The following is a 24,640-nucleotide window of genomic DNA, read 5'->3' on the forward strand; positions in this document are numbered from 1 at the left end:
ACCCCGCTGAGGCTGCCCCTGCGAGGCTGCAGCAGCCCTGCCTCTCCAGGCCCCCCCTCCACCCCCAGGACCACTGCTCTGCCAGCCCCAGGGAGGGGCAAGGACCCTGGGCGGCTGGAGAAGCTGTTTGCTTCTTTGTTTTACACACAATGCCCAGAAAAACATTTTGCTGATGTAATTAGGCCAACATAATAGAGTCTAGGGAAGCAGTTGTGGGTCTCATTTCAGACAACTTTGGCTTTCATAATGTTCAAAGAGAATACATTAAAAAAAAAAGCTTTGTTCTCAGATGTGGAAAAGGGGGCAGATGAAAATGCATGCAGGGATCTTCACCCACCCCTGCGGTTAACGCACAGGTGAACGCACATTACCGCCCGATATTCCCTACCAGGTGAGAAAGGCAACGCACCCTGCAGCCCGTGGAGAGCCCAACGAAATAATAATAATATGTTCTTATTTGAGACACACTGCCTGCAAAAATGGCCCCAGGGTGCCCTAACCGGTTTGGCTCAGTGGATAGCGCGTCGGCCTGCGGATTGAAGGGTCCCAGGTTCGATTCTGGTCAAGGGCATGTACCTGGGTTGCGGGCACATCCCCAGTAGGGGGCGTGCAGGAGGCAGCTGATGGATGTCTCTCTCTCATCAATGTTTCTAACTCTCTATCCCTCTCTCTTTCTCTCTGTAAAAAATCAATAAAATATATTTTTTAAAAAATGGCCAAAGGGGTTTCTCCCCGTATCTGGGTCGCATCACCTCTGAAGAGGTAGAGCCCAGGTCGCTCTGTGACTTGCTCTGACAGAATATAACAGACGTGACATCATGGGAGTTCTGAACCTAGGTCTCCGGGCACCTTGCAGCCTCTACCTGCGCATGGTATGAGAGGTCAAGCCCACTAGCCTGATGGATGGTGAGAGACACGTGGCCCCAACTAGCAGACATGAGAGATGCCACCATGGACCAGGGAGCTGCCAGTCAGCTGTGACCGCAGAAGCCCAAGTGAGGCCAGCTGAGATGAATTACCTCCATCAGACCAGCGGAATCACCCAGCTGACCCATCACTAGCAACACTAAAGGTGATTTTATTAAATATGTTTTTTATTGATGTCAGAGAGAAAGGGAAAGGGAGAGAGATAGAAGCATCAATGATGAGAGAGAATCATTGATCAGCTGCCTCCTGCACGCCCCACACCTGGGATCGAGCCCACGACCTGGGCATGTGCCTGACCAGGAATTGAACTGTGACCTCCTGGTTCATAGGTCAACATTTAACCACTGAGCCACGCCGGCTGGGCACTAAAGGTTATTTTTATTCACTAAGCTTTGAGAGTGCTTTATTCCACAGAAGAAACGAACTGACATGTGATTATTATTCTAGGAAGAGCCGAATGCCCAGGCAAATCCCTAGGAGGAAAAGCTGTGTGAAAGTCACCTTGTCTGATTTCAGTGAAATAAAATGAAATCGCCACTACTGAATGGATTTCAGTGTTGCCAATTTTCCTCCACACTCAGAGCTGGCACACTAGCCCTCATTTCCTCCAGGCCAGACACGCTGCGACCTTGCCTTACACCTGGAGCCCTCGAGTCTAATTTCTGATGACCTCCAGGGAGGCCCAGCACTGCCACCTGCACACCCTGGGAGGGTCAGATCAAACCCCACGCTGGGGGAGAACGTCTTAGCTCCGGACGCTGCCCTGGCTTCTCCTAAGATGCCATGCGTGCCATGCTGGCAGGAAAAGCAGACCTGCACATGCAATATAACACTCTCCTGGGTTCCTGGAAAAGGGGGTGATCTGGTCCTGTATGTGCAGGGTCTCTGCAGTCACCTACTCGACCTGTCTGCTGACACGTGCCTGCCTGGGCCAAGGAGAACCACCAGAGAGGTGCTGGGGCTCAGGTTCCGCTGGAGGTAACCAGGCAGCAAGTTTGGAACTTCAGGGAGTTGATGGCTGGGGCCCACTCTGACCACTAGATGCTTCTGCAGTTCTGAGAGCAAAGAGTGAAGCAGCTCAACGCTGCTGCATCCGCGGGCTGCTCAGCAGGGGCCTCACCCTGAGACAGCCAGGTTCCACCCCCCAGACGCTGACATTTTACACACACACTGACTGCGTCCGGGTGAGCGTGTCCTCCTCCCAGCAGACTTGGAAGCAGCTTTGTTTGAAAACAATTAAACACGAAACATTCTCTCCATCCAGGGACCTGCCAAGTCCCTCCCACTTGCTTTTATGAGTGAGGAAATGAGACTTCCTGGGAGTAAATGGGATTTGCCACTTTATTACTTTTCCCGTAGATAATTGGTGGTGGATGAAGAAGCACATTTTTAACCTTTCTTTTCTTATCCCCCCACCCCGCTTCCTTATCTACTACCTAGAAATGAGAGGATTTAAAAAGAGCATTCCCACCGTATGTAATTAAAAGGAATTGACTTTGGAGTAGGGAACTGGAAGTTTGTCTGCAAAAACTCTAGAACTTAAAACTACATCCAAGTTATCACCTTCATCAACAGTAGATGCCTAACACCTCACCAATAATCATAAAAACGCTAATCTGGAAGGTGGCTCTGAATAAAGGTTGGTTCAAAATCTTAACAGAGGAGACCATGGAAGTTAAAGGGTGATTCCATTGTCACCCTGCAAGCCAGCAACAGACAGAGCCCCTCAAAGCACTGTGTGCTGGGCTGGACCGACCTTGGGCTCACTCGGAAAAGAGAGTGAGGAAGAATTGTGACCCTATGGGATGCTCAACACAACAGATTTTCTCTCCCTGACTTTCTCCACCTGGTAAATTCGAGGTGCCACAGTTCCGCATTGGCATGCAGACAATATTGTCTCCAGTCAATATTCTCCTTGTTGTGACCCAATTGTCAGCATCTGTTGCTATGGTTACCATGATTCTAACTCGACCTTCTCTCCTCCTGCACCCCTCTCCCTCAAGCCAAATTATGTTGCACTAATCCCATAGCATGCCCTCTGAGGACCCTGCTCCTGCTAAGCCTGCTTCTCAAAGGGCTTCTGGGCGCTGGAAACTGCCACCAGGAATATATAACCTTCCGGACATGTCAACCCCCCGTGTGCAGTGCCCCCATCACCACGAGTCCTTCCATTCTCTCTGGCTCACTGATCTCCAACAGCAGCGATTTGTAACCTTTTCCATCTCGTGGCACACATAAGCTAATTACTAAAATTCAGTGGCACACCAAAAAATACCTTTTTTTGCCTGACAAAAACATAGGTATACAGTAATTTTGATTCATTCACACCGGACAGCTATTGTCATGTTGGCTGTTGTCATTTTTTTTTTTTTGACAATTTAAGGGAAAAGAAGTCAGTGCTCCTGACTAAAGAGTCAGGTATTGCATGGCACACCAGTTGAAAATCGCTGTTCTACAGTCTAGGGATAAACCCACCAGAGCCTGTAACAGATGCACTCTGGGGTTTCCATCAGCATCTGGACTGTAACCCACCCCAAGATGAGCTGATGAAGAGAAAACCAAAGTCAAGAAAAGCAAAATGGTCTCAGAGAGACGGGCCAGCTCTATTTGGGGTCCTCTAGAAAATTCCCCTCTGCTCCTGCCCCATCGCTTCATCATATCAATCCCTACTTGGGACTGATTTGTGCACCTATTTATTGCTCTCTCCTTCACTGGAATGCAATCTCCACAAAGGCAAGGAGTCAGTCTTGTTGCCAATGAATCCCCAGCTTCCAGGAAAGTGTCTGACACAAAATGAGTGCTCAACAGTTGTGTAGTGAATGAATGAATGCACCTGTTCTTAGAGATTTGGGTTAGGTTCCACCACCACTGTCTTATAGTCTCAAAGTCTCATTAAAAAGAGCTGTAAAGCACATCCAACGTGGATGAAACATAAGTTTACCACTAAAAATGTGAGTTGATCTGCCAGGATAATATGATACCATTCTTGGAGGCATTCTGTATGTGGCGTTGAAAATATATTCATGTGTGAAAATTAAACACACAGAGACATACCCTGGTCATCAATGACGAAGGCTGTTTTTACATTTTAGTGAAGATTACCTGGTACATCTTTAAACTGGCTATACCCAAATCCATCTACTCCCTGCATCAGTGCTTCTACAGCGTTTTGCAGATCGTCCCATCGAAAGCTAGTGTCTATTTCTCCACCTCTTGAATCTGAACTTGATTTTGTGCCTTTCTTTGGTGAATGGGCTATTAACAAATATGATGTAAACTGAGGCATGAAATAAGCTAGCACATTGGGGCTCTTAGGAACCCTGAGACTGCCACCCTGTGAAGAAGTCCGGCTGGCCTACTGCATGCTAAGATATGCTAGGCCCTGTTGTCCCAGCCAACAGCCAGCCATGTGAGTGAAGTCACCCTTGATCATCCAGCTAATGCGTGAGAGAGCCCAGGAGAGATTAGCTAAGCTGCTTCAGTGTAGAACTATTCAGCTAACCCAAAGAATCATGAGCTAAATAAACAAATGGTTAAGGCTATAAAGATGGGAATGGTTTTTCATGTTGCAAAAACTGATATAGACTGAAAGACATAGTCTACCTGTTTCTTTCAAAGTGACTTTGTCCTCATGTGGGAAGGTGACTCTTCAGAATTTTGTGTCCAAATATGTTTTAAATAGGGTGGTGCCTTTGTGATGATCCCTGCTCCTCACCTTCCTGCCCAGTGCCCCCTTCTGAATAGCATTAAGAATTGTCAAGGTGCCGAAACCGGTTTGGCTCAGTGGATAGAGCGTCGGCCTGTGGACTCAAGGGTGCCAGGTTCGATTCCGGTCAAGGGCATGTACCTTGGTTGCGGGCACACCCCCAGTAGGAGGTGTGCAGGAGGCAGCTGATCAATGTTTCTCTCTAATCAATGTTTCTAACTCTCTATCCCTCTCCCTTCCTCTCTGTAAAAAATCAATAAAATATATTTAAAAAAAAAAGAATTGTCAAGGTGATATCAAAGTAAAAATTGTTTTGATGGGTAAAAATTAGCTAGTTTAAAAATGTCTGTGCCTTTGATTTTTTTTTAGATAAGAAAGGAGAGAGAGAGAGAGAGAGAGAGAGAGAGAGAGATTGATGTGAGAGAGAAACTTTGATTGGTTGCCTCCCATACATGCCCCAATTGGGGACCAAACACTGTTGACTCATAATAAATTCTTTTCCATTAGAATTGCTGTCAAATCAGGATTTCTTCATTCTGTATTATTGATATTTTTAACTTAAATGCAATTGTTTTGTTTTATACTTAAATGTATCCCTATTACATTTTATTGGCTGGTTTTGATTCAACATTGGTAAACTAATAGGTGGTGATATTGGAAAGGGTTTAAGAAGTCAAGTAAATCTATTAAAAAAGGAGCTGGGTTAGGTAAGAAATTTTCAAGGTTTCTTTCCCCCTTTTAAAAAAAAGTAGTGGGATGCTTTCCACAAACATCAACTGTAATCTAGTTTAGAAACCCACCATGTAAAAACAGATTAAAAAACAGCAGCTCTTATTGACACTGGCGTGCATGGGTTGTTCAGAATCTTCCCCGTTCTCCACTCTCAAACATGGCCTGATCTTCTTCTCCCCAGGCCCAGCTAGAATGTTTTTGTGGAGCCCACGAGAATCCTTGTTCCTCAGATCCAGTATACTCCATGTCCTCCTGGCTTTAGGCCTCCCACAGGTCCACCACCTTCTAGACCTTTGCACAAGCCACTGAAGAAGATGTGAAGCAGGACAAGGCACAGGATGGCATCATAGGGACCATAAGCAAAGACCTCCCTCCAATCAAAGCATGTCCTTGCTGAGTATAGCTCCTCAACCATGCATAAACACATTCCTTTAGTTTTACTAAAATTCTTGGCCAAGTGAATTTAAAAATGAACACGTTCCAAGGAATGACAATGAATGATCACTACAAGGACACCTGCCAACCCTATATGCTCACTGACTTAATATACTAAGTTCTTCTTGGAGAACCATTTGTCTTGTCCTCATCTGTGGCTCCAAGACTGTCTATGCATTTAAAAGTTCTTATAGGGACCACATGGAAAGCATGAGAAGAAATGCAGGCAGTTCCTAGGAACAAAGACCAGCCCTTGGCTAGCAGGCAGCAAGGAAACAGACTTCAGTCTTACAACCATAAGGAACTGAATTTGGCCAACAACCTGAATGAACTTGGGAGTACATTCTTCCCTCAGAACCTTTAATAAGGAACGCAGTCTTGTCAACACCTGGTTCAGCCTTGTGAGACTCTAAGTAGATTACACAGTTGAGCCCACCTGACTTCTGACCTATAGAAACTGTAAGATAATAAATTTGTGTGCAGGTGTTTAAAGCTCTTATATAATCACCTCCCACTGTTCTAATCTCAAGCACATTGGGAAAACCCAAAGATTAAGCCCTTCTTATCACATTGAAGATTGTCCCCTTCTTGTCATTCTGTGACATGCATTGTAGGTTTTTAAAGCATACTATTTAAAAAAAAATACATTTGTCATAAGATTCTGAAAATGTCACAGTTTCTTTCACCCTCCTGTCCTCTGCAACAAAGCTCTAAATTTACCATGCCCCATGGTCTTCCCCAGAACACACACTTGCCTCTCTCCTCTCATGAGTTTAAAAGGTTCCTGGTGATTTAGGGCCTTTCGCCACCCCTCAGGAATCTTGACAATGAAGAGAAATTATTTATGGGTGTGGAAAGGCCAGGGAGGTGAGCATTCATTTTTAATGACTGCACTCCTTCCCTCCAGTTAAAAGAATCAATCCTTCCTGCCCGAATTTCCTCCATTCATCATGTTCTCACAGTGGCTGACACACAGTAGGAACTCAATATTTATTTGTTGAATATTTTTTTAAAAGGCCCAGCTCACTTGTATAACTACATTTTGTACAGGAAGTGAAATATGGTTGTCTGAATATTGAGTTTATGGAAGAAAAAAGATAGAGATTAAAAGTCAAATCCTTCCTTTTGTCATCCCACTCTTCAAGCTGTCAGCAAGTTAAAGAGATATTGTTTAAAATACTTCTGGGAGCATCCCCTGCTTTCCTAGTCCCACACAGTGGCAAACACTGTTGGCTGCCTAAGCCACCAGTCGCTTGGCAGCCCAGGTTCCCCTTCCCACCTCTCACCCTCTCCAGCCCCAGCTGACCACGATCCTGCACAGTGACATGGATCTGGGACCTGGTCCTGGCCAATGGGACTCAAGGAAAACTCTGCTTGGAAGTTTTGGTAAATGTTTTACTTGCTAATAAAAGAAGGGTACACGGCAGCTGTCATCATGTTCGCATGTGACTCTTGCAGGCACCCTGGGCCTAGGATCATGAGGAAAGACCTGGCAGACAAGCTGAGGACCAGAGTGCAGGGAAGTGACAGCACCCGGGTCCCTGATGATGTCCTTAAGCTGTTGGAAAAGCTGACTCCCCCTTCTTCCAGGGAGATGAGATTAAAAATGCTTACCGTTTAAGCCACTTCTAGTTGGATATTCTGCTATGGACAGTGGAAAGCATCCTAACCAATACCCATGATGACCACACCCATTCTCTCACCATGGGACCTCTCTCCCAGGTTTTTTACTGCTTTCCCCTATTCCACTCCATCGCTCCAAACACACATCATCACTTCACTCTAGAATAAAAGTAGGAGGATGTAAGGAAATCAGTGAGTCTTAGGGACTGATGAGTGTGGATTTACAAGGACAGAAGGGAGGTACCTGGCCCTCCAGGGGTGCTGACATAAGTGAAGTAAACCCCAAAAAGGAGGAAGAAGGTCAAGGCTAGAACGAGTTTAGGTGTATGCGACTACACATACACACACACACCCCTTTTAAAATTATGTTCAAAGCAAGAATTTTACAAAAAAAGAATATAGTGAAGACAACTGAGAGTGGAATTATTCACCCCCTATTTTACTTTCTTTTCTACAGTGGAAAATAAATACACAAGTGGACCCATGCAGTTCACACTCGTGCTGTTCAAAGGTCCAGTGTATTTTTGATCCATGGCTGGGAACCTACGTATGCGGAGGGCCAACTTAAAAGTTATATCAGAGTTTCAACTGTGTGGATGGTTGGTGCCCCTAACCCCTGCACTGTTCAAGGGTCACTGTATATCTAAAGCCCAAGAGAGGAAAAGTATGGTGAGACAAAACTAGTTACCTTTTTAAAATTAATTGTTAATCACCTAAGTAAAATGACCACTTCTCTATATAAAAATAAAAATAATTCAGATAAAGCTACCTCCCACCCTTCCATACCAAGTCACACATAACCACTGTTAGTTATCAGGTCGATGGATGCCCTTCCACACCTTTTTCCTGCATTTACATATATCCACAGAAAATACGTCATATAATTTTGTGAAGTCCCCTGGCCCCCCCATTAAAGGAATCATCTGTTAATATCTGTATTCGTCAGGGTTCTCCCAAGAAACAGAACCAACAAGATGGACAGAGATAGAGATATAGATACATATATACATATATATGATGTTTGACTTAACAAGTGGGTACCATAGCCTAGCCAGATTCACACATAAAATTAACCATCACAGTATCATTATGCACCTTGTTTTTTTACTTAACAACATTTTCTGGAGTTCCTTCATCAGAATATATAGAATGGCTGCATCCCTAATAAGAATGTAGCGCCCTTTGTGTAACCATTCCCCTACTGATGGACATGCCCACTGTTTCCTTTCTTTCTATTACTAATAACACTGAAATGATGTTCTGGTGTATGCCTTCCTGTGAACAAAGAGTGTTTCTCTAGAAGAGATGGACATGAGGTGTGGACATGAGGAGTCATGGGTAGGATGAGCATTTACAATTTTTAATAGAGGTTGGCCACCTGCTCTCCAAAGCAAACCTCCAGTTTTACATTCATCCAACCTGAACGTATGACGTTTACAAGAAAAGGTGCCCAGCCTTACCGTTCAGCACATTTGTGTGTCACTATGTAAGCTGAGGAGGGACACAAGGAATTGATCAAAGTGAAAGCACTGAGAGAGCTGATAGAAGGATCTAAGGATGCCCTGACCAGCTGGTGGACCTCACCTGCGCCATGCTTTGCTCTGGGCTGGTAAAGGAGTGGAGTTACATCTCGGGAGGGGCTGCGTCTTCAGCCCTGGCCCCTTCACAGCAGTGATCACTCATGGGAATGATCTCTATCGCAGGAAGAAGGCAGAGAACTGCTATCTTTGGCACTAAAGGCTCTGATCTCGGTACCAAAATAATTATCTTGGAGAAACTGTGGCAATGAAAAAAATACCAGATGGTTTAACAAGAACAAATACTGGCTCCCTTGTCAGAGCAGGTGGTGGTGAATTCTAGATACCATAGAAATGGAAGTTACTCCCTGGCAAATCCAAGTGTCGATTGTTAAAGAGATGGTTGGAAGCCCTTGGAAATAAAAGATGGCTTCCCAGCAGCCTGCAGGTGCTTGTGAAGAATCAGTAAGATCTAATGTGTTGCTGGGAAAGGTGATGGGACAGGTGGGGTGGAGGCACGCCCCAGAGTGAACTTCAATTACAGAAGTGCACCTTAGCAAGCCTCTGATGTGGGATGAAAGGGTGACATGTGAGATGAAACAGTAGGGTCATTTGTAACCTCTGCAGAGAGGTTTGGGTAGCATTAGGGACTGGAGGAGAGATTCCCACAGCATGCCAAAGGATCGTGTCCTCCATCTAGTCTGTTTGAAATTGGATAGGACAGGTGCCACCTTAGACATAAAACTTCCAGAGAAGCCAAAGCTGGGATAATCCCTCCACATGTGTGATGTTGATAATCATAATAAAAATGTCTCAACATGCTATAAAAATGGACAGAAGCTACTGGATGAGGTGAGCTGGGAGTCAATTCAACAACAGATGGAACATACAGGTAGAGGACGGACAGAGCTGCCTACATAGCACTTCACGTAACAAAATCTGTAGTGAATGCCCCAAAGCCAATTACAACTCCAGCTGCACCAGCAAAGCCCACGCTCAGCTTTAGGGGGACCAAGTCCTCACAGGGAGCAGGCTGCTCTCTAGGATGCTGGCGCTCCTCTGATCTCAGCAACCGAGCACATCACGGCGAGTCTGATGTGTTCTCAGATCCATTTAGGTCAGGAAGATCCATTATGATAATTATGTGTCTTAATTTAAGTTATTTACACTAATAGTAAGTGCAGAAGAAGTTGTTTCTAGGAAAATTAAATAGAATGTGTTGAAGAGACTTGACAAAGGACACTTGTTTAAAAATAAGAACCGTGGCTGAATTAGATGTAGGGGGAGAGGGAAAATGGAAAAGACTGGGGAAAAAAATCATGACAATAGAAGGATTCTGCAGCCAGATCCCTTTCCTGACACTGGATATTGGTGACAGTGCACTTTGGGGGTGGTTTATACAAGGAAGAGGAAGTGGAATTCCAATCAGCAGACCCCAGACTCAAAAAGATTGGCAACTGGATGTGTATTTACATATTTTACATTAAGAGAAAATATGTAAGATATGAATAAAATTTTCTTGGGCTCTTTTAAAATTAATTGACTTATTCAATTAATCCACCAGCCTCCATACCAAATGCATCTGCTAAAAGCTAAAAGTGCTTTAGTTGCTGTCTGATGCTCTGTTCTGGAAGCACTTTTTTTTTTTGAAAAAAATCCTCACCCAAGGATATTTTTCCCATTCATTTTTATTTATTTATTTATTTTTTAAAAAAATATATTTTATTGATTTTTTACAGAGAGGAAGGGAGAGGGAGAGAGAGTTAGAAACATCAATGAGAGAAAAACATCGATCAGCTGCCTCCTGCACACTCCCCACTGGGGATGTGCCCACAACCAAGGTACATGCCCTTGACCAGAATCAAACCTGGGACCCTTGAGTCCACAGGCTGATGCTCTATCCATGAGCCAAACCGGTTAGTGCTTTCCATTCATTTTTAGAGAGAAGTGGAAGGGGGGGGGGAGAGAGAGAGAGAGAGAGAGAGAGAGAGAGAGAGAGAGAGAGAGAGAAACATCAATGTGACAGAGACACATCGATTGATTGCCTCCCACAGGCGCCCCGAATGGGGCCGGAGCCTGCAATCTAGATGCGTGCCGTTGACCAGAACTGAACCCATGACCCTTTAGTCCAAGGGCCAATGTTCCAATCACTGAGCCAAATGGGCTAGGGTTGGAAGCACATTTTATAAGCAGCACTGAGGAACTCCAGGGAATGGAGATGAAGAAGGCTGTATAGCTCAAGAGATCCGATAGTATCCACAAACTCTACTTGGGGGCTCAGGCCAAAGGATGTGCACACTCAGAGAGAAGAGGGTCCCTGTCTCTGTCTCCCAGAATCTTACTTTTTGCTTATTCATCCAGGTAGTATTCACTTTCCTTGCAAGGAATTACCCTTTCTGCTCACACTCTAGATTGTAAACTCAAAGAATGTAAACAAAATGCCCATTACCAATGCCCTATGGATGGACTTTTATCCTATCCACAACTGCCTTTGATTTTGGCCAGAGTTTTCCAACTGAGAAAAGACACAATTATTTGCATTTGACTCCACACTTTCCCTAGCCCAACCTCGTCTGTGCTTTTAGAACAAGATCAAGGCAATAGGGAGAGGATCTTTCTAATTGATGATACCAGGTGACCAATAAAAAAAAGTGGCGCTTACTATATGTTCACAACCTTCTAATGTATTATTTATTTTAATTTCATCAACTTTGAGATGTTGTTACCAGTGTCCCCATGTACACAACTGAAAAATGGAATAACAAAGAGGGGGTGGTTTACTTCTCATACATGTAGTTACACAGCTGTAAGACAGCCAGGATGTGTGCAGGCCAGACTCTACAATCTACGTTCTCTTTCCAACATTTAGCACTGTTTGCAGGGCTGTGAAGAGTGAGGTAGGTTTTCTTGTGAAACTCTGTGTGTGTGTGTGTGTGTGTGTGTGTGTGTGTGTGTGTGTGTGTGTACAGAGGGAAGCCAGGAAGATATGGCTGAACTGAATGCACACAGAGCTTAGAACAGTAATATTCACAGGAAATGCCAGCCATGAGAAAAGAGAGAAAGTTGGTCAGACATGTTTTGTGCTCAAAGCTGAAGGGTTCACAGGGTGGCCTGGGAGGACAGTGGTTGCCAGAGAAGCAGGGTGAACCACAAGCTAAGAGGAACCTGCCCAGAGCTTGAACAGAAAAGACCTTCCCCACAGGCCAAAGGGGTGGGGAAGAGAGGAAGTAGCTGGGTCTGGAGGGTGGCAGGCCAGGGTGCTGGACCAACCCTACACACCTGGAGGGCATGCAGAGGAGGGGCCCCTGTCTGTGGTCAGAGCCTCGTCAGAGAGTTGAGCTGTGGGCAAACCTGTCCTGGGTTGAACACTTGTGGGCTGTGCTGGCAACACAGCTGTGTACACGTGGTTCCTCTAAGGCTGGATTCTCAAAGTGGGCTGAATAGAAAACTCGGGGTTGCGGGTGGGGGGGGGGGCGGGGGAGGGGAAGCCTGGGTATCTATCTGTGTTTTAAATAGCTCTCCAGGTGATTCTGGTACAAGCTCAATTTTGAGAACATTGGTCTACCCTTGGGCTGAACCAAAAAGCCTGCAACCCAATTCAGGAAGTTATTTCTGGGTGACTTGGAGAACAAAGCTGAACATCCCCAGGCCAAGAAGCTCAGAGCAAAGGGAGAAAAGTAGATTAATAAAGATGAGTATAACAGGAGCCCAACTGTTTATGTGTAGAGAATTATGGGAACACAGAGGAAGTGTCTTTAACCCTGGAGTCCGAAAGGCTTCCTGGTGGAGGTGACCTCTGAGCTGATTCCTGAAGACTGCCTACGCCAACCACAAAGAAGAAGAGAAACCAACAGGGGTATAGTCTATACCGAAGAGATCTACTCTCCTTTTCCCCTTGAGAGGCTGATGCTGCTAAACAGGACAGCTGTCTCCTTCCACTGTGGGCAACTTCCGGGTGCTCCACAGACACCAGAGGGAAGAGCAAGTCTGAAGACTTGAGCAGGGAAAACTGATGAACAACATCAAAGCCATCAATCCACTGGTCATGAAATTCAGAAAATCTGTTTCTGCCCAGCTGGATGCCAGCCACACCTGTACCGTATCATTTGAAATGTGATAAAATAAAGGCCCACCCAGTGGTGTGCTGGTAAACAATTACAACGGGCTCCCCAGGGAGGAAAAGAAGACCCTAATTTCTAGCATTGGCCAATTTCCATGGTGGAAGACTTCCATCGTGGCCAATTTCAAACTACCAACCTGACTGAATTTTTGTCACTGAATATGGAGTCGGGAAACCACAGAAATGGTTTTGTAAGCCAATGCTCACCACTGGGCTTATCACAGGTCTTTAAAATCCTGGTTCATTCCAAAGCGTCTTGGGGGAAAAGCCAAAACATTCCTGGAGTGAGTGACTGTGTGTGTGTGTGTGTGTGTGTGTGTGTGTGTGTGTGTTGGCAGGGGTGGGGACAGGGGACAACCACAAGACCCAAAACTAATACCACCAAATAGATTAATGCACAAACATGTAAGAGGTCAAGAGGGAAAAGTTCAAACATCTGAGAAAGAAATAAAATGGACAAATCTAATGAAAACCCATCTGCAATTCCAAGAAAAGTTTCTGAATAAATGTTAATCTTTTCTGATCTAAACTTCTTAACCCAACAGTTTGACCTCTTCAAATTAAAAAGACAAATGTCCTTATTTATATCTCCCTCCCACAAACATTTTATGCAGTATGCATTCATTGCAGTTACCCATCAAGGACACAGACAGTTTCAAAGGCTAAAGAAGATAAATCATTGGGGAACTCTGTTCATCACTTCTTTCGCCATAGACACCTGGGGAATGTCACACCCCTACTGTCTTTTAAACACTGGTTCTTAAAGACTGTGCATCAGAACACTCCCCCTGCCCCCGCCCCGCCCGGGAACGACTATGAAAACACAGATCCCTGGGACCCAACCCCAGAGTTTCTGACTCAGCAGGTCCAAGTGGAGGCCAAAAAATGTGCATTTGTAATTACTTTGGGTGGTGCTGATGCTGCTGGTCCTGGGGCCACCCTTTGAGAACCACTTTCTTAAATGGTTTTAGATCACTGCTATCAAGTCATCTTTCTTTTTAAAAAATATATTTACATTGACTTCAGAGAGGGAGAGGGAGAGAGAGAAACATCAATGATGAGAAAGAATCGTTGATTGGCTACCTCCTGCACGCCCCACAGGGAATCGAGCCCTCATCTCAGGCATGTGCCCTAACCGGGGCATCAAACGGTGACCTTCTGATTCATAGGTCGACATCAACCACTGAGACACACAGGCTGGCTCAAGTCATTTTTCTTGAGAAAACAACAATGCCCTCCCTTCACAGCCATTTTTATGGGTAGACAACTAGATTGGACATCCATCCCTATGGCCTGCCAATCGCTTCTGCACATGTATCTGGTGTGGGTGCAGGCATGCATGGCCTGCTGTTATAACCAAGTGTTCAAGAGCAAACTGAGTGTTGAGACTGTTTTAATGGGGTCAAGAGCCTCAACGGCTACCCCTGCTATTTCATATTTTACCACCACCTGGAGCCTTCACTCTACCACGTGTGGTGGGCTGGGTGAACTGCACTGCCCCATCTTGTAGTGGAGGAAGGGTAAGGTCCCGAGAGGGGATGTGACCTGCCCTGGCTGGACTGTGCATTTTAAACTGGGCCTCGCTTCCTTTGCACCCCACTTTCAGTTTGGGGCCCACTGGGACCAAGGTCAGGCGGAAGCGACAGGGAGCCTGATCCCAAACCAGGTCATGATCTGATTCCTCACTTTCCTCACTACATGTGCTCTCAGAACTCCTTGCCCGACCCTAACAGGCCCTGGGATTTTGGAATTCCTGTTTCTGATTAGTACAGTTTTTCTCTGTACTCTGTTCCTATCACTGCTCCCGACTTCACTGCTGCAGGCTTAAAGGCTGAGTAACAGTGCCCTTGGGGTGCCCCACCCCAACACTCAGGTGAGGGAGTCCCTTCCCCAGGACACCCGGGTGTGGAGAGCATGTGCCATCACCCCTCACAAGGAGCTGCACCCACATCTGTCTCAGGCACAGAGAGCAGGGTTTACGGGGGCCCCTCAGAGCGACACCATCTCTGTGCTCTCCCAGGGCCTGCCGAGGGCATCCAGGAGCCAGCCCTCTGTGTTCAAACAGCTTCTCCTTATACATCCCATTTGCTGGGTGGACAAGAGCGGAGCCTAAAATGTCCATGCTTCCATAGTTGGAGAAGTGCCTCCAAAGATTATACCAGAAAGTCTCAGAAACAAACCAGCTCTTCCAAAGCCCCAGAAAAACGTGGCTCCAGGACTCCTCTGCCCACTGCAATGTGGTTGCCTCAGGGGGTCAACATTTCCTAAAGACACCCTTTAGCACTTGATGAGTTATGTTACGACCAGGACCCAACCTCTGTGCCTCCGTTTCCTCATCTGCAATGACGGAACCTACCTGGTAAGCTCACTGTGAAGGTTAAAGGGGCACTTGTGCACCACCTTCCTCCCAGGATGCCTGACAGATGGAGCGCCCATGAGGATGCTGCTTTTATCAGTAGTACGGAGGCCACCAACTGCGTGTTTGCCTCATTTATGTCCCTTAGAGTTTCCACTTATATGCAAATCAATGACAGAGGAGTCTTTTCCCACTGAAGGGTCCGAGACACGTAATGTGCTTTTCCTCAGAAAGGGAACCACGGGGCCCATCCCCCAACGTGATAAAGGAGGACCATGAAAAGACAAAAAGGGGTCCTTGCGGGGTCCACCAGGTCAAACGGCCTTTCAGAGGAAAGCCACAGCTGAGCGGCAGCCACGGGCAGACCCAGCAAGCGAATAAAACCATCACCGTCTGAACAAAAGCAGTGCCCCTGCCAACCCCACACTTACTTCCAGGACCGTCCATTGTTCGACAACAATAGCATCATAGCCCGGCATGGTTTTGCTATCTTCTGTGGAAACAGCTTCAAAGATGAATACTCCATCTGTCAAGCTGTGTAAGGAATCTGTTGGGGGAAAAAAAAAGAAAAGAAAAAAAGGGTGGTGGTGGTTCTGGAAACCGTCTGTGGCAGAAGCCTTACAAGCAGCAAAGATTTTCACTGCATTCATTAATAATCCCAATCAGAACATCTTTTCAGCATGTTAATTAAAGGAGGCACACACCGCCATCGAGTCTAGCCCCATCAGAATGAATGAGACTAATTTACCTCGCAGTTTTGAATAATATCCTTGATTTTATGAGCCCAAATTTCATTGTTAGCAATCACCATCTGATTTCACGCGTTTACCTTCCTTTCCACGCTCCAATGTCAGGATGCACTGGGGAGAACTTACTCAGGGCAAAACATAGCCATTTAGAGACAGTTTTTAGAAGAAACCTATATTTAGGTGAGATACGTGTGTTTTTTTAAAGCGGGGATAGATATGACACCCCAGATCTGAGCTTGTCAGATGCATGCTAGTTGCGCTGATTCTTGGAAGTTCCCAGGATGTGGGCTGCCATACAAACTACTCTTTAGGCAGCTCTTGTCAACAGGCAGAATTTGGGGGAGGGGAGTTTTCCCAAATGATTTATCACTGAAAACATCTCCCTGGGCATTGCTTTAGTCAACGTGCCAAGTTCTGGGTTCTGTACAATTCAACAAATGTACGCTACACAAATAGCATGATTCAAGACTGTTTTGGGCAACGAGGGTATAAAGAAAATCACAGCAGGGTCTCTACCCCTGCCGAAGACAGTAAGGGAGGAGCTTTCTGTTTTTTGGGGGGTTTTTTTTGAATGGCTCCTAATGCCCTAGATTCATTTAGATCAGAGACTGTGGGAAAGAGGACTGGACTTAGAAGCAGGTGGCTTGGGTCCATGCTTTATCAAGATAAGTAATGTGATCCCTTTGAGGGACTTGGTCTCTCATCTGTGAAATGTGGTGGAGGACAGAGACTCCCTCCTGGTCCCTGGATTCTACTCTACAAATCACTGCTCAGTCAGACTGCTGTGGACTGACTTGGGCCCCCACACCCCAGCCCAAATCCTATGTTGAAACTCTAACCTCTAAAGTGACTGTATTTGGAGATAGGTCCTTTAGGGAAATCATTGAGGTCATAAGGGTGGGCCCTAATCTGTCAGGTCTGATGTACTTATAAGAAGTGGGACACCAGACCCCCTTCCCCGGTCCTTGCACAGAGGAAGGGCCATATGAGGACACAGAGAAGGAGCTAGCTGTCTACAGGTCAGGAAGAGAGGTCTCACCAGAAACCAAATTTGCCAGCACCTTGATCATGGGCTTCATTTCAAGTAAGATCCCTGGGGTTAATCCATACCAAGCTCCAGTTTTTATTTGTTTCCTATCCTGAGAATCTGTTATCGACCGCCTTTAGGAATTTCGTCTGCTCTGCTAAAAAACTTCCCCTTATGTTTGTCCAATGCCTTCCTAAGAGACATTTTGCAAAGGTGACCAGGGAAGAACAGAGCTTCTCTTCAGCTGAACTTCAAGAATTTTGGGGTCCAGGACAAGCATGGACCACAGTCTAGCTCATCTTGAAAGTTGGGCCCAGCTGGAGCCCCTGCTGCTTGAGACCAGAAGATGATCCATGATTCCTCTGGGATTATATCCACACAGCACAAATCCCTTGAGGCTTCTACAAAAATATGTTCTATCCAATTTCCAAAATCTCTACCTACAGATGTCCTCAAAGGAAAACTTCCAAGCCCTACAAGGTGCCTACCATGTACTTTACATAGTCAAGTGCCCAACTTGGTCCAACTTGATCCAAACAACGGGTGTTTAGCCTGCCAACGGCACAGTGCTGCCGAGTGGAGGTCCAGAGGGGGAAGAAGATGCTGTAGCCAGTCCAGACTTCCTTTCCCACCCCTGCCTGGCTGCCCCTTCCTCTCCATTGCAGGCCTGGGAGGAGGGCCGGGCAGTCAGTGGGGAGAGGTACGCAGGCCTGGGCTGGGAGAAGGGCCATGCGGTCATTGGAGAGAGGTACAGCGGCACTTGGGGGCATGAAGTAGGAACAAGCCAGGCCCTTATCTCCCCGCCTCCTCATCCAGCATCTGCCTTCCCACCTCTTAGCCCGCTGCTCCGCTATCTCCAATCCAGAGTGCTGATTCACCTACTTAACTCCGAAGCAAGCTCAGAGTGGCTGTCACAATTTGGTCATCTGTAACAGCAAAAAAGTCAATGAACCACAGAGAGCAGACAGCTGGGCTTTTAAACAGTCCCCTGTTTTGACGGCCGTGCCCACCCCCACCTCCTCATTGCCCTCTAGCTCAGCCTCCGCACTGGGTATAAATAGCTCTATCTTGGATTGAAGGCTCCCAATGCAAAAGGTTAGTTCGCCCTCCATCTCTGGAAAACACTCCATTATCACTGCATTTTTTATAAAAGTAAAGCAGCTCCCCTACTGTGCACGGAGAGCCATTCGCCCTTGTCCTGTATAAATATTTGATGCTGGTCTTTTGGCAAAAGGCCACCTTAACACTCCAAGCTTATGATTTACAAGAAGGAAGTGGGGAAAGGAGATTTGCTCTATTATCCCAAGAGGTAAATTCTATGAGGCAGCGGCTCTTCCCCTGTAGCCTCTGACACATTAACACTCCGTCCAGCAAGCTAACCTGCAGGCTCACCCGAGGTGCTATTCTTCACCAACATCTGGCAGGAAATGCACACACCATGACAAGTGGTCCATGTATGTGGTCTAGAAAAAAATGTTATTGTGCTCCTTTTAAGCAGCTAGATTGGACTAAATTGTCCACACTGGGGCAGCTGGCGTGACAGATTTCCTTGGCTCTCTGAAAGCCCTTCTCCCGATCAGGCTCTGCATGGTGCTCGTGGTACCACCTCGGTTCCAGGAATGGCACGCACCTGCTGCAGGACCGTAACTGCACATGTTGTCATACCGCCCTCTAACCCCACTGCATGTACTTATGGATCAACCAATCCCGGCTGATGGTGCCACGTTGCTTCCCAATCACACTGCAGCTGATGTGCTGACAACAAAAAAGCAAGCCAGCTGCATGTCCCTGTTTCTCCAGCCCTCGCTGCTGTTCTCGGCCTTCCTTCCTGCATTGAAGCAGTGAATAACCTAGGCTCCTCTTCAGTTACAGTAAGGGTTAGCCTGCAAGTCCAGTGCCATTGAACTGACCGAGGAAGACGTGCTCTGAGTCATTGCCTTTGTGTGTGAGGCACCCGGCCAGGCACAGTTCATGGCTTCGCACTGAGCCAGTTACACGGGTTGATCACCTTGTGAAAATCCACTGAGCTATATCCTTATGATCGGCACAGTTTTCTATACATGTGCTCTACTGCAATACAGTGTTCACTTAAGGATGTGCTATGGTCCAAGAGAAAATGCACTTCATGCTATAAGTGAAACCTACATTATTAATTGGCTCCTCGAGACAGAGAAGCCATGCCTGGAACCACCAGGCCAAAGGTTCTTGGAGATGGCCGCGTTCCAAGGGAGGGGCTACTAGAAGCAGCTAGAACGACCTCACTCTCCCTCCCTTTCCAGTCCCTCCACCCCTAGCTCTTTGATCCTCCTAAGATGAACAGGGCACACAGGACCTGCCTGAGGGTTTGAAAGTATGTCTGTATAAAATATACGTCTCTACATGTATTTAACTCAAAATATGTGCATGTCTTTTACATGTATACTTTGCAAATATAAAGGCATGTAGGTTATGCTAGGCGTCAAAAAAAGGTGGTATAAATACCAAAGGATACTTGGACTTAGAGGGCCCCAAAAGACAATCGTTTGCTGTCAGAAGTGCTTAATTTATCAAGATCTTGGAACTGAATTCCACTTAATGGGAAAGAGAGGCTAGAGAAGGTGAGAGAGATAGGTAAGATGAATGTCCCGTGAGGCACTGGCCGGACAAGCCCACAAAGCAGGACACTGTGCAGGAGAAGAGGCCAGGTTCATGTCAAGCAGTCAGGGTCGTGCAGAACGACTCTTCTAAGTAAGTGGAAGAGCAGTGAGGGCGTGGTCACCACGGGCAGTACATGTCATTGGCCTGCATTCTGGTTTGGACAACTCACTGCCAAGGCCATGTCTGAGACCACGGAAGACATCTGAATATGGGCTGGGGAAAGGCGATACTGCCAGAGGGGGAAGGAGTGTGGGGCCAGGAGAGGTGAGGGCAGGGTCAGGGTCATGGTCAGGGGTGGGGAGGGCCAGCACAGGTCAAGGAGAGAAAAGTGAGGACAGGGTGAGATGGGGACAAGTGGAGAGCAAAGAGGGGACAGGGTGAGGGTAGAATGACAGAAATGCAGAGCAAGGATAGGGCCAGGGGACAGAGGGAGGGCCTGGGCAGGGCAAGGGGAGCTGGTGGTGGCAGCAGCAGCCTCAGTGGCCACGATGGCAGCAGGGATTCTGCTGGCCTGGATGCCCTTGGTGAGAAATCAGGTTCCTGGGTGGGTCTTCAGATGGTGGGCAGCCAGCTCCATCTCACCCTGGCCTGACTCCTAGTGCCTGCCAACTCCTCATCACAGCAAGCTCAGCAGAGGGTCTCCTCCCCCCCTCTTCCACCCTCTAGAAGCGTCGATTCTGGCCTTTGTCCCACTGGCTGGAGTGTTTCTATGTGCCTGTCTGCTCTGCTGTCTGACCAGCCCGGGGATCCATCCACACTGCTGGCTGGCCACCCAGGTCTCGCTATTTCCCTGAGGGTGACCCCGGAGTTCCCCATCCTCCCCAAGGGCTACCTCAACTTCTCACCAACACGGCCACCTCTCCTCTCTCCTCCTCATGTCCCTTCCCCTACCCACACCCTTCTTTCTCCCTGCCACCTCCTTGCCTGGGCAATGACCTAATCACTCTGTGCCTCCGTGTCCACAGCTATAATGCAGGGATAACAACTGTGCCTCCTTCCCCGGCTTGTGGGGAATCAATGAGTTGCTATGTTTGAACTGCTTAGAGTAGCAACAGCACAGAGTACCAGCTCCATACCGGCCGTCAGCATCATCACGCTTTGCTTTCACCTGGGCCTTCGATGGCCAGGGCCTAAGGGCGCAGCCTCCCAGCCCAGGACACCTGATCATTCTGAGGACAGGAGCCCTGGCCACCACGAACAGAAGCCCAAATCTGAGGACCATGTGAGTCCTTCCATGTCCTGGACAGCAGAGCCTCGAAAACAGAAGCTGGAATCTTAACTGCGTAATTCAGGCTGAAACATCGCCTTGTTTATGGGGCAAAGTTCTCGTGAGTTCTCTGACTCTGGAAAATAATTTGGAGTACAAAGACCCATGCAGGAGTAAGACGGGTGCTTTTCCAGATGGCAAACAGCTTAAAGATGTGCTTCCAGCTCTATTTGTAAGGACACTAATTGTCTTCTTAGAAACAGGTTCCTTTTCTAATTATGAATACTTGCTTTTTTTTTTTCAATTCTGGGAAAAGAACATATGCATATTTCATCCCTGGCCAACGGAAACCTTGGGCTTTTCCAGAGCAGACACGCCCTAACCCACTGAGCATTATTCCCAAGTCACACTCTCCCTCCTGCCAAAAACACACAGGGTGGAATCGGGTTTGAATGTTGAGAGGGCTTAAATGAATCCTATTCTGAGAATTTTGCAGCCGTCCCTGCGACAGAGATGTGATGGCGCGGGCTCCGGGCAGCCCAGCTGTGGAGATGCCACGGGCTCGGTGCAGGCTCTCACAGCTGCGCTTGCCAGGGGGAATTTCACCTTGTGTCTTCCAGGCAGGAAGACTAAATTGAATGCAGCTAATGCCAACAGGGGAGAGAACAGCATTTCAAACACCCGAGTCAAATCGGAAGAAAAGTCTGTGCGGCTGGACGCAAGGTTGAAGAGTGGGGTGAGGAGGAGTGGAGGAGACTCAGCCTCTACTGCCAAAGCCACAATGGCCAGAGAGACAATGAATGGCACTGAGAACTTTCAAGGTGACCTCTTGGGTTCAGCTTGCCCCTGACGTGTGCGGGCAGTAAGGCCAAAGAGAAAAACGTCTCTTTTGACTCCCCAGTACACCTAAGGGGGAGATTACCGGTGTAGCTGCCACCTTCGGTGCCTCCCTGCGACTTTAAGATGTGAGCACAACTAATCATCAGTTTTTCCCAAGCAGAAACGCAAAACTATGCACAGCGAGCCTCCGGGAGCACCCAGAGGAGATAAAGGAGCTGATGTGACCACAATCCAAGATGGGAGTTGGGATGTCCCTGCAGGAAGCAGGAAGTGAAGAGTTCTCCCAAGTGCTGATGAATCAGGGCTGTGAACACTGCCTCCAAGCCGATGCCACTGATGTTTTATGGTGCATCTCAGAACAGATGGTGACATTCTCTAGCTTCAGGGGACGTTGCAAGCACCATGGAAAGCCGCCTTGTATACAGGGAGGTTACCGACCTTGCTGCCAGAGAACCGAACGGACTCTTCCTTAGTTATATCCATGCAATGGATACACTAGCACTGTACTGTCCAATACACTAGCCACTAGCCACATACAGTCCTTGAAATGTATTGATTTTTTTTATTTTTTATTTTTGTAGAGAGAGAGAGAGGAAGAGAAAGGGCTAGAGAGATAGAAACACTGATGAGAGAGGAACATAATTCATCGCCCCCCACTGGGGATCAAGCCACAAACCGGGCATGTGCCCTGACTGGGAACTGAACCGGCGACCTCTTGGTTCCTGGGTTAACCACACTGGCCGGACAGTCATTGAAATTTAAACAAATGAAAATGAAATTCTAAAATTCAATTTCTCAGCCCTCCTAGCCATATTTCAACTGGTCATTAGCCATGCGTGGCTACCATACTGGACAGCACAGAAATAGAAATAGAATTTTCCCATCATGGCACGAAGTTCTATTGGGACAGCGCTGCTCGGGATGTGTTCATAATGAACCAGTCACCTACCTTTCTTCTGTCATTCACCCACCGCACAGGTGGCTCTGACCACTCTACCATCCGATGCCTGCTGCTACTATGCTATCACATTAACTTAGCTATTGATATTTCTATAGTAACAAGGGATGGAGTCCAAAGTTGAGACCTGTCTGTGCTATAGTGTTTTAAGGCTTTGGATGACATATAGAAGGTACATCCAGAATGAAGACTGATGTCTCTTCTGTGTGTGTTTGCTGACATGGCAAATAATGTAAAATCCAACTCCATTCCTGACTTTGCTAACTCTTAGAGAGAAAACGACTCAACAACCCAGATGCTGCACTGTTGGTGCCCCGGTCCCTCCCCCTCCCCCCCCCCCCGCCTCCCCCACTACACACACACGTTTTGCTGGGATTAACAAATTCTGTACAACATTTCACTTACCTGGGAGTCCTGCTGACTGGCAGCCCTCAGGATCCACAGCGGCGGGCTTGTTGGCCCCACTCCCCAGTTGCCTCCCAGCTTGGATGCACCCTAGTGACTCAACTAGCCTTTGTGTTAACCCCAAAAACCCTCCTAATTGCTTGACACATTTCCCCAGGTTGGGCAGACTTGCTCTCTGCCTTCGAAAAGCTGACACCAGCAACGTTGCCACCCCACGCAACAACCACCAGAGATAACCCATCATTGGGGAGGGAGTCCGGGTGCCACGAGACCCGGGAACAGCGCGTGTCCCCACGGAGCTTGCAGGAACCAGGCTGTTCAGCGCACGTCTCTGCTGCTAATTCCGAGGTGCTGCTACTGCTACTTCAAACTGTAAGAGTGTCTACAAACAATTCACACTTCCGGAGAGGCATGATCCCAGGGGGCAATTAACAAAACCGGGGGAAAAAATCTTTTTCAAAGCCTTGAAAAGCAACACAGATGGAGACCACCACCGGTGAAACAGAATCACGCCTCTGTCTCTGGCATTTTAGAAGAGACCTGGCTAACCCCTGGCGAGGTTTAGAGAGAGACATAGGTGGTGGGCTTTATGGAAAACGCCTCAAGGCGTGTTCATGAGAAATCAAATGTAGCGCATTTATCAGCTGCAGAGTTTTCTGAGCGAAGGAGGCTCTGAAGATGGGCTAAGTCACAGTGGTCGGCAAACTCATTAGTCAACAGAGCCAAATATCAACAGTACAACGATTGAAATTTCTTTTGAGAGCCAAATTTTTTAAACTTAAACTTCTAACGCCACTTCTTCAAAATAGACTCGCCCAGGCCGTGGTATTTTGTGGAAGAGCCACACTCAAGGGGCCAAAGAGCCGCATGTGGCTCGCGAGACGCAGTTTGCCGACCACGGGGCTAAGAGGACAAGAATGAGAAGCAGAGTTCACCAGGGCCACCCGAGGGCTGTGGGTTCCATACCATTGACCAGGCCAAGGTAGAAGATGGCATTCACCAGCACGCCGCCTTTCCGGAAGTGGTCGCTCATGTGCTCCAGCCAGTTGGCATCCAAACCGCTCACTGCCTGGCCGTTCGTGGAGACCCGGAGAGGAATGGAGACCGTATAGTATTGCCTGCACTCCTGATGGCTCTTCGGTTTGTTGAAAAGGGTGAAGATCTCCATTTCTGTTGGGATTTGTAAAGGGGGTGGGGAGACAAGAGTTTAGACAGTGATCAGAGCTACCTCATTGGGTCTAGTGGAATCTCTCAGGAGCCTGAGAAATGACATCAGAGGTAAAATCTCGGCGAGGGAGCGCTGTTGCCAGACAATAAAACCCGATTCCAAGCAGTGAGTTAAGAGTGCCCTGAAAGTGACATGGCCTCATGAACTTCAAGTGGAGACTTAAGTTTTGAATC

At 47.3% G+C, this 24,640-nt stretch overlaps 1 protein-coding gene across 1 annotated transcript in view; it reads right to left on the bottom strand.

The window, feature by feature from the left end:
- RFTN1 (raftlin, lipid raft linker 1) overlaps nt 1-24,640 on the bottom strand; it is a 159,191-nt gene that overhangs the window by 21,412 nt on the left and 113,139 nt on the right. The window contains exons 6-7 of the mRNA XM_080673448.1: nt 24,206-24,409; nt 15,848-15,963 (exon numbers count right to left, since the gene is read on the bottom strand). Of these exons, the coding sequence (XP_080529574.1) occupies nt 15,848-15,963; nt 24,206-24,409 (320 nt within the window). The remainder of the gene's footprint in view (nt 1-15,847; nt 15,964-24,205; nt 24,410-24,640) is intronic.

The sequence above is a fragment of the Plecotus auritus genome (genome assembly GCF_963455305.1).
Source record: "Plecotus auritus genome assembly, chromosome: 6".
In the NCBI taxonomy this organism is placed as follows: Eukaryota; Metazoa; Chordata; class Mammalia; order Chiroptera; family Vespertilionidae; genus Plecotus; species Plecotus auritus.